The sequence below is a fragment of the Pimephales promelas genome, chromosome 2, assembly GCF_988280905.1.
Source record: "Pimephales promelas chromosome 2, fPimPro1.hap1.1, whole genome shotgun sequence".
In the NCBI taxonomy this organism is placed as follows: Eukaryota; Metazoa; Chordata; class Actinopteri; order Cypriniformes; family Leuciscidae; genus Pimephales; species Pimephales promelas.
Window position 1 is genome coordinate 44,951,944 of NC_142770.1, and position 10,268 is coordinate 44,962,211.

The following is a 10,268-nucleotide window of genomic DNA, read 5'->3' on the forward strand; positions in this document are numbered from 1 at the left end:
CATGATTTGTGCAACCGTTTGAGATTTTTGGTGAACTTTAGTAACTTTTAGAAAATGTCTTTAGTAACACTTGAGTAATTACTAGTTGGTTCCAATGATCTTCACTTTATAATACGAATCCAAATAATTAGTAATTCCCACAGAAGTATAACACTTTCATCTGTGAGCTATTACTTACTAATTCGTTAATAAGAGTTTCTTTTAGTTAATAGTACTTACTAGTAGTTACTAGATTATTAATAAACTTTTTCAGTAGTTCTCATGGGAAGTATTAAAAAAATAGTAGTTATTGATTAGTTAATAGTGAACTACCACTTTTATCTGTGCACTATTACTTACTAGTTTGTTAATCAGAGTTTCTTGTTAGTTAATATTAGTTACTAGATTGTTAATATTGTGTTACTCATTGGTTCTTGTGTAGTTATTCATTAACGAAGGAACCGTATTCTAAAGTGTTACCCTGAAATGTTCTGTTCGCTTTGTGTCTGCTGTAACAATTACACTCTTAGAAGAAAAGGTTCAATATAGAACCAAAAGGTTCTAGAGCGTTACGTATTTGGAACCCTTAAAATGCAATGCATGTGAATGATCACAAAATTCAAGATATGGTGGTTAAAAAATGTAATTAATCAATATCAGACGGAAAACAGGACTGTTGGTCACCCTACATGCAGTTTATGTAGTTAGACTAGATGTTTCGGTTCCGTTTCCCAAGCAACTAGCCTACTTTTGCCAGGAGTTTCTATAGCAAAATGTTTACAGTTCCCTTGCTAAAATATGCTTTGGTACTTTCCTGTTATCCGGACCCCACCATATACCATTTCAGAACTATAGTCATCCCTCATTGGTCTTAACCCCAGTGACGGGTAGGTTTAGGGGCGGGGTTAGGGGTAGGCCATCGTGGGGTCCGGATAACAGAAAAGTACCAACTTTCTTTTAAAATATTTGACGATCATCTGTAATCTCACTATCTCTCTGCCTTTTGCAGTATAACGCAGACAAGTGAGTTAATTAATGCTAGTTGGTATATCACCAACGAATCACCGGCACCCAATTACCCAGCATTGAAAACATTTATCTATGCACTGCCTTCCTGGGTAGGAAAAGAAATTTTATCACTGATGTTTCCCACCTTAACCATAGACGTTAAACCTTTCAGGAAGTTGTATGCAAACCACTACCCACATATTTTAATTTGTTTTTATGTGTACTTTGTTTTGTATGGCCCTCAGGTGCAAACAATTAAATAACTTTCAGAGAATCATCTGAACGGCCTATTGTACATCATTGAAAGAAATATGGAGCAGGAATTACACCGTGATCTTGAAGAAATAATGGCTGATTTGGAGGAGATACAGGTATTTTATATAAAAATAAGTATGTAGCACGCATTCTGCATCAAGCAGTATTTTACTAATGTGTGAAAAGAAAAATTAATCATTGGAATTTGGTACCACTGTTTGTATTTTTTGCAACTTCCATAAATGATATTCTGAATCATGTTATTGTTCTACCTCTTAAAAATGTATATATTTCAAATTCATTGTTCTACCTCTTATGTTTGAGTAATACAGAGTGAGGAGGCAGTCATCATACCACCTAAAAAACGAAAAACAAAGAAGATTGATCCAAAACTTAAGTGGAAAAAAAGAGACCAGGAAGGATTTTTGGTCTATGAGCGGCGCAAACCAAAGACAGGTATTTTTTTTATTTTATTTTATTTTTTTCTATGTTTTAGATCCTTTGATTTTTCACTAAGCATTGTGTAAATCAAATATTATTTTCCGTTTACTTTACTCTAGACCGATCTAGAAGACCGTTGGCCTCAACCATTGCCTCTGCAAGTAACTCTCAAGAAGTTGAGCTCGGTAAGCAATTGTTTTTTTTTTTTGTTGATTTAATGTACGAGTGTGTTCAACCAAATACTGAATTTCTATTACATATCTTTGACTTTTTAGTCTCTTTGACTATACTAACAGACAGGTAATTTTGTAAAAAACAAAAACAAAACATTTTTATATGAGCTCCTGAACAGTTGAAAAGAGTTCCCCTCCATTCCTTACAAGTAATCCCATTTCATGTTGATTTGCATCTGTTCTGTTGTTTGAATGCATGATACTGTATTAAAATTGTCTTATTCTAGGAACTGCAAGCACACCTGAAGTCTCAACTACAGAACATCAGTTTGAAAATGTAGATGCACAGCGGATTATTGGTAAGTTTACCTCAAATGTTTTTACACATCGGAACCGTATCAGTGACTGTCTTCATAAAGTCCCTCTGAATGAATAAAAGTGAATTTAAAAAAAAAACCGTTGTGTTAAATGTGAAAATTTCTGAGAGATTACTTTTTCATGTCTTTTTAAACAATATAAACTTCTTGTGCAACATAAAGAGTTTGTGCTCTTGGTTAATAAGCTTGTAACATGTAAGAATTGTAATGTAATATATATATATATATATATATATATATATACAGACACACACACACACACAAAATAATTACACGCAGTACACATAAATATATCACTCATGTAGACACAAACTTTTATTTTGGATGCGATTAATATCTTCCCAGCCCTACAAATTATGTACAGAATTATTATATTGTGCCTCATCAGACCTCCTTTAAAAGTAAAATAGAGTTTTGAATTTTAAATGTTCCAGTGACACATAGGCCTATATAAAAGACTAATGTGTGCAATAATTTTGTATGATGGTTATTGATGGTTCAATCAAAAATGCATTTCAGTAGAATCCCTCAATATTTTGTCTTGTATTTCTGAATGCAGGGTCAATGCTGAAATACATGCAACCAACTCAAGGCCAGGAGGAACAACCTTCAACCAGCAGTTGCAGCCAGGAACACCAGCCACCAACCAGCTCAGACTCTGCAACAGCACCTAGCCCAGGTACAGAAGTCGGCACACAACTGCATCCGCTTCTCAAGGCAGAGTGAGTCCTGTCACTGAGGGGCCAAGTGATACTGCAGAGCCATATGTGCCCCCTCCAACTGATCCTGCTCTATGGTCAGCTCACATCTTAGATGCTGATCGTGTGGAAATTGTGCGGAGAGGGCCTAAGTCAGCTCTGATTTTAATTTCCCTAAGGGACTGGATGGAAGAGCATTTCATACTAGCCTCCAGTTCAAAGTTCTCCCTAATGGAGAAAAGGTGCACAGGAGCTGGGTAGGTACTCCACAGAACAATGCTGTGTTCTGCTTTGCATGCAAGCTTTTTAGCACAAAAGACATAAAGCTGACTGCTGAGGGCCACAGTGATTGGTCTAACATCAACACCAGTTTGAGGGGTCATGAGTGTAGCCAAGATCACACACAGTGCATGCTCAAGTCAAGTGGAAAGAACTGGACACACGGCTAAAGAAGGGCATGGCAATAGATCAGCAGGAGTTGACACTACTGGAGGCAGAAAGGAAAAGGTGGCGAGAGATTTTCAAACGCTTGCTCTCAATCACTCTCTCACTGGCCTCAAGAAATTTGTCTTTTAGAGGCTCTTCTGACCGTCTTTATGAGCCAGACAATGGCAACTTCTTGAAGGAAGTAGAGCTTATGGCAACATATGACCCCGTAATGGAAAATCATTTGGCCAGAATAAAAGATGAGAGTTCCCACACACATTACCTCAGCCATGAGATCCAAAACGAACTAATTCAGATCATCTCTTCAGAGACACTACGCACCATTGTGAGACAAATCCATTTGGCCAAATATTTCTCCGTCATTCTTGACTGCACTCCAGATGTGAGTCACAAGGAACAGATGTCAGTCATAGTGCGCATTGTCTGTTTCCAACTGCAACCAGACATTAAAGAATACTTTCTAGGATATATTGATGTGCAGAAAACTACTGGCCTTAACCTGTCCAATGTTGTCCTTGAGAAATTGAAGGAGCTTGGCATTCCTTTTGAAAATTGTCGAGGACAGGCCTATGACAATGGAGCCAACATGAGAGGGAAGAAGCAAGGTGTTCAGACAAGACTGCTACAGTTGAACCCAAGAGCATTGTTTGTCCCTTGTGGAGCTCACACTATGAACCTTGCCATAGCTGATGCTGCCAAGTCCTCACAAGATGCCACTGGCTACTTTGGGTATTTGCAGAAGCTGTTCAATTTCTTCTCCGGTGCCACCCAGCGATGGTCCATTTTAACAAAACATGTTAAACTCACTCTGAAATCTTGGAGTGACGTTAGATGGGAGAGTAGGCTTCAGAGTGTAACAGCTGTCCGAAATCAAACAAAGGAAGTGAGAGATGCTCTCCTGGAGGCAAGGGAGGCTGTTAATGATCCAGTGGCAAAAGTGGAGGCTCAAGCTCTTGCTGAGGAAGTAGCCTCATTTCGTTTTGTGATTTGCTCTGTTGTATGGTGTGAACTACTTACCATTACAAACCAGGTGAACAAGCTACTGCAATCCAGTTCCATGCAGCTTGATGTTGCTGTCAGGCTCATTGACAGTACCAAAATCAACCTCTCCAAATACAGACAATCTGGGTTTGATGAGGCTGTGTCAACTGCCAAGGAACTTTGTGAGGCCCTGAATATAGAAACAGAGCATGGGCGAAGCACCCCTAAAAAGGAGCTCAGCACCCCTAAAACTTGGAGCAAGAAATGTTGTTATTCTAAAAATTTTGTTCGCCTTTGACACGGTTAAATAATGTCCAAAACATACTCAGTAGTTTGTGCTTTAAAATGAAAATGAAAATCTTTCTCTTCTTCTAATGTTACTTATTTATACCTGCACCGCTCAGCACGGCCGTCATCCAGCGCGAAACACACGCAGAGTTATGAGAATCCGGGCCGTTAGATAGTTTTGTGAATCAACTGAGACGCTCCAGAGCTGTGTCTCACACTTCTTTCCTTTCAGTTGTTCCGATTCCGAAAGCATGTCGGTGAGTACTGGAGTCAGTATCCTGAATCACCATGGTAAGTGTTTATTTTCGGACTGTTTTAGTCTAGCGGGCCGGTCGGAAAAAATCTATACATTGCAAGTTCGCCATGCGCCCAAGCGAGGGGAAGAAAAAATGTTGTTTTTTTTTTTTTTGCATTTTCGATAACGGAGCGTATATTTGCACTAAGTGCCTGTCTTTCTAGTAAATAGATGCACGTCACAGAGTAAGTACAGTGGCGTAGGTCGTATAGTGCGTGAGTGATGTGCTTGAAAGCACTCGACCTGAGTTCAATTCCACCTTTTGCAGAACTCTCTCTTCTCCCTTTTCCCAACACATATGAGATGTAAAATGTATAACCTAACATAAAGGGCTCTACTCTAGTGTTATATTTTGCCAACAAACTAAAATCGAATCCATGATATGGCTTTGTGCCTATATACAACAGCACAAGACTTTAATAGGCATCCAATTTTGCTGGGTGATTTAAAGAAAAGTGTGCACTTTGCTCACGCGATAAGCATGGTTATATCTGGTATTTTCTCCTAAATAAAAGCTTAAGGGTTTATTTCTTGCAAGTTTAGAAATATGACAAAAGTATTTTAATTTTCCTATAGTGTAATGTTGACTAAAATATACTTTTGAAATGTTCATTTTCACTTATATAGTACATTTATAGGCTATATGGATTTTACATCATAGGAATAATTATATAAATCATTTTTACATTATTATAATAATTGTTTGGGATCCTAAAACACCATTGATAATGTAATGTAGACTGAGACTCATAATTAAAAAGATGTTTGAGCCCTGTTTATTGTCCTGGTACAAATCAATGCTTTTTCTTTGTTCAACAAGCAGTTCATGGGTTGAAGCTCTTAATTTTGATCTCTCAAAGAGCACGAGATTGATGCATTTAACCTTAAAATTTACAAAATTTTCTAGCGGGGGAGCATGCCCCTGAACCCCCCCCTAGAGGAACAGAGTCCACCCAACATAGTTTTACAAATTTGTTAAGATCTTTAATAAACTACCAATGAAAATTGGCTCTTTTAGCTAACTCGGGTACATTTTCATTGTTCTAATAATGATTAATGTGTACACTGTCCCCCTTACAAATAAACAAATAAATAAAATGAAGAGAGAGAGGGAGCGTATATGGGTGTAAAATGTGGGTGGTGGCAGTGTGGTCACTGGGTGCTCAGCACCCCTAAAGCTCTGACCCTAGATCGCCCCTGAAACAGAGCTTAAGGAGAAAAGGCTCAGGAGCACAAAAAGGCACTTTGCATACGAAGCTGCTGATGAGCCCCTCAATGATGCCCTTAAAAAGCTTGAAGTCACATTTTTCAATTGTGTCGTGGACTCTGCTTTAATGTCACTACAGGAGAGGTTTGAGACCATGAATCAAGTCAAAGAAAAATATGGAGTTCTGCTTGACTTCAGTAAAGTGAACGGAATGTCCAAGGAGGACTTGAAGAGACACTGCAATGAATTCCAAGAGACAATGACAGATAAGGAACTGGCTGACGTTGATGGACCTGAGATGATGCAGGAAATCATCAACCTTCCTCAGCTTTCACCACAGACATCTGCCTTGGAAATGCTGACATTTCTGCATAACAATGGGCTTCAAGAGGTATATCCCAATCTGTGGATTGCTCTTCGTATTGCACTGACTCTCCCTGTCACAGTTGCCTCTGCTGAGCGAAGATTTTCAAAGCTCAAACTCATCAAAACGTACATGCGTTCATCAGTGGGGCAGGAACGTTTAAGTGGTCTGGCTGTCATCAGCATCAATGGGGACGTGGCTCAGAAACTGTCATACGATGACCTGATAGCTGATTTTGCAGCAAGGAAATGTAGGCGTGTGCCTCTGTAGGGCCTCTGACAACTGATGGTAGTGAAAATGTTTAATATAGTTCTATAGAATAGCAGAATGGTCTCTTTATAGAGATCTAGTCCCTCTGTTGAGTAAATTCTACTGTGCAGTTATGTATGGTTATTTGCAGTTTAAAATGTGCACTTTAAAATTCATACTTATACTGTTATTTATTTCCTCTTTAACCTTTTTTGCACTTTTAACTTTCTGTTTACATTGTTCAGTTCAAAATCTGTGTTTTTAGTAATTGTGGTGGTTTTTTGTATTTATAATTTTGAACCTTTATATTATTTATTTCTTTTCATATTTGATGCCATTGTTCATGTAAAATTATTTATTTGCAGCAGTTATTTTGTAAGTAAAGTAAAGAGAACCAAAATTAAGAAATTCTGAATTGTTGTTATTGCTTGGGGTGGGGTGGGGTGGGGTGGGGGGCACCCAAACGGCTAGTGCCGGCCCTGTACCTGTGTAACATAATTCACAGATGTATGTAGTAAACTAATAGATACAGACTTTGACCTCAAAAACTCATCAACCGAACCACAGGCTCAACTCTTCAGCACAGTGGTAACCCCATAAACTCCAGAAATATACCACAAAACCTTTTATATTCCTAAATACTAGACCATTAAACACTACCAGATCTTCCTGTATATTAATATTGAGCAAAACACATCAAATAACTCTTCATTTTAACATTTGCTCTCCTAAAACAGTCAGAAGCAAAGCATGCTGGGAACCAGAAATCTGTGGTAACTCTTTTCAACTCTTGTGGTGCGGGTGAAGAACGGCAAAGTCAAAAGCTCCAATGAGTTCATATAGTTTACTTCAGAAAACTCTCACAGGTACAGATTGGCAGGAAGACGGGCAGGAACACTTGCAACAACACCAAAACATTTACAAGAACCGACAAAGACTGAATGAACTGAGGGAAACTAAATACAGAGTACTGATGACAATAATGAATAGGAGACAGGTGAAATGGATGAAGATAATTAACTAAACACAGGTGAAGGTATATTCACTTTGTCTCATTCTTTTTTCTATTCTACTGTGTGCTTGTGCTGTTGTTGTCTAGCTTGTAAATACGGATATAATGTTTAAAATTATAAAATATTTATCTATAGGTGTGTTTATTATTTGTGTAAAAATATATGCAATATATTACACATGCAGTACTGATCACATATGAATCTATATATTATGAAGTGTATTTTTGAATATATTGTCACATATTTTTCAATATATGAAAAGAGCCAATTCATTATCTTTATTGAGGTCCCGAGAGTCTTAACATTCAATATATTGTAATATATTAAGACTATATTTTCAAACATACTGTTATTTCACTTAATAAAATGATCATTCATATATTGGGAAAATAAAATATATTTTCTTTCCGTAAGGGCAGTCCTCTGCCAGAAACCAGTGTGCAATGATGGTTATAAATGTGCTGCAGGAGTGAACGTGATTTTAAGCTGATAATAGGTGCGTGACTCTCAATTCCTGGCCTATTATCTCATATAGATGGAAATTGCTCACTGAGGTTGAAAATGACCCATTGGTACACAGAAAAAATCACAAAAGAGTGAAAGAGCAAAATAAATTTGAAGCGGGCTGTCAAATATGAGCCTTAGCACATAAGATGAGGGGATCTCTGGATAATCCGTAATTCGTTTGTAATTATGAAATGAAAATACTGTTTTTTGTTTCAAATAGAAAAACCAAATAGCGTTTTTGGTGTCAGAATCAAAAAACGAAAAACCAATTAAAAACTGCCCTTTTGGACCAATTTTTCGTTTTTTGGGGATCATTTTATCGTTATTCGTTTTTGAACAAAGAATGAAGTGAGTCTTTGAACTTCTGTCAATTCGTTTTTCGTTTATAAACCAAAAACGGAAGTCACGTGGTCCATTCCTTTTTTGGAAGCAAATGTAACCGGAAACACTTTCAAAATAAAAGTAACTACAGTTAGCGAGATGATTGTAGACCAAAACTGAATTATAACTTTTTTTTAGTACAACTAAAGTAGCACTGGGTGTGAATAACACTTTAGTTAACTAAAATAAAAATTAAAACTAATAAAATAATATAACTCTGGCTGTTAGGGAGAATTAAACATTTGTAAAAACCATTGGTGAATAGGGCCTACAGCTATGTATGCTATGAGCAGGGCTCTGCATTGCAACTCTTTCAAAAGCATATATGGCCTAAAATGTTTTACAAGCATAGTGGGTGAGTGAAGACTAAAACCTAATGTAAATGTTATAAGGTTATATTATACTTTTATACATTTATAGTTCCTCCTCCAGAAGGAGGTTCCTCCTCCTTCTGTGTCAAAACAAAACTCTTCCAAAACAAATCTAGAAAGTTTTAAAACTTTTTACTTTTCCTTTGCATTTTTCTCCAGTGTAATATTATTATGTTAGTTAAGTAAATTAAATATTTTTAACCCTTGTGCATCAATTATATTGAGGTCCGTATAATTGATTGACAAAAATGTCTCTGTCAAAAAACTGTCATAAAAATGTGAAGCTTGGAGCACAGACTTAAGTTGCATTTTAAAGAAGACCCATGGCAGATTATTGCTGAAGTAAACTAAAGCTTAATTAAAATAATAAGTAAATCCAAAAAAAAGTTATATAGGTATAAGTTTATGAAAATTATTTATTAAAAAAATATTATTTATAAAATATATATGTTACGTGGGTGCTTAGACTGACCACAACGTACTAGAACATTTTCATAGATACTTCTTTTATTATCAAAAAAAAACTCTAAGATCAGGTTTTAAAATCCATCCACTTCAGGAAAAGCAAACAACATAACTTCTTTAAAGGAAGAAAACCAAAGAAAACTCAAAATAAATCCACTCTACATAATCAAATCAATCCAAAAAAATATAGGACAAATTAAATCAAAACCGAGGCAATCTGTTCACAACACACCAAAATAAATCAATTCACATATCATAATACAAAAAATAATATACACGTTTAAATGAATAAACACTTCATACCTTTAAACCCATACTTTCATGCTCCGGCCGCTCTGGTTACCGGGGTTCCCGGGAGCGCTCGACGTCTATAAACACACACACACTTAAAACACCTGCACACTATCACCCGAAACCCCCCACTATCCTATCCTACTCACCCAATTCTTTCTCAGCGCCGTGTTTGTGTGGCGTCTTCCCTGCATGAGTTTGGTGCATCACTTAAATAAGTCCGTGTTTGTCCCCCTTAAATATGTGCAGTTCCTCCCCCCACCCCGGTTAACCAGAGCTCAATCCCACATCCACCCCTCACTTGTCAAATCATCGTCCCGATGATTCATTATGTGCATTTTTTAACAACATTCAAAAAAACAACATTAACCACTGCTCCTGATTCTTTTTAGTTCATGCATCACTTGCAGCAAAAGATCTAAAACTGTCTCAATTGCCCCAATTTCACTAGACGGGGGTCTTACGCCACAACTTAGCA

General features: G+C 37.0%; 1 protein-coding gene and 1 long non-coding RNA gene across 2 annotated transcripts; one reads left to right on the plus strand and one right to left on the minus strand.

Moving 5' to 3' along the window:
- Positions 1-1,223: 1,223 nt before the first annotated feature.
- LOC120466996 (zinc finger MYM-type protein 1-like) lies at positions 1,224-4,657 on the plus strand. Its single transcript, XM_089120161.1, has 5 exons — positions 1,224-1,358; positions 1,575-1,698; positions 1,803-1,868; positions 2,144-2,215; positions 2,793-4,657. Exon 5 carries the CDS (start codon positions 3,389-3,391, stop codon positions 4,655-4,657), a length of 1,269 nt encoding a protein of 422 aa, XP_088976287.1. The 5' UTR covers positions 1,224-1,358; positions 1,575-1,698; positions 1,803-1,868; positions 2,144-2,215; positions 2,793-3,388.
- Positions 4,658-9,551: 4,894 nt separating this feature from the next.
- On the minus strand, positions 9,552-10,268 carry LOC148997603 (uncharacterized). The gene is made up of 2 exons (XR_016147436.1): positions 9,940-10,268; positions 9,552-9,867 (listed from the first exon to the last, which is right to left on the minus strand). It is a non-coding gene; the product is annotated as an uncharacterized LOC148997603 (long non-coding RNA).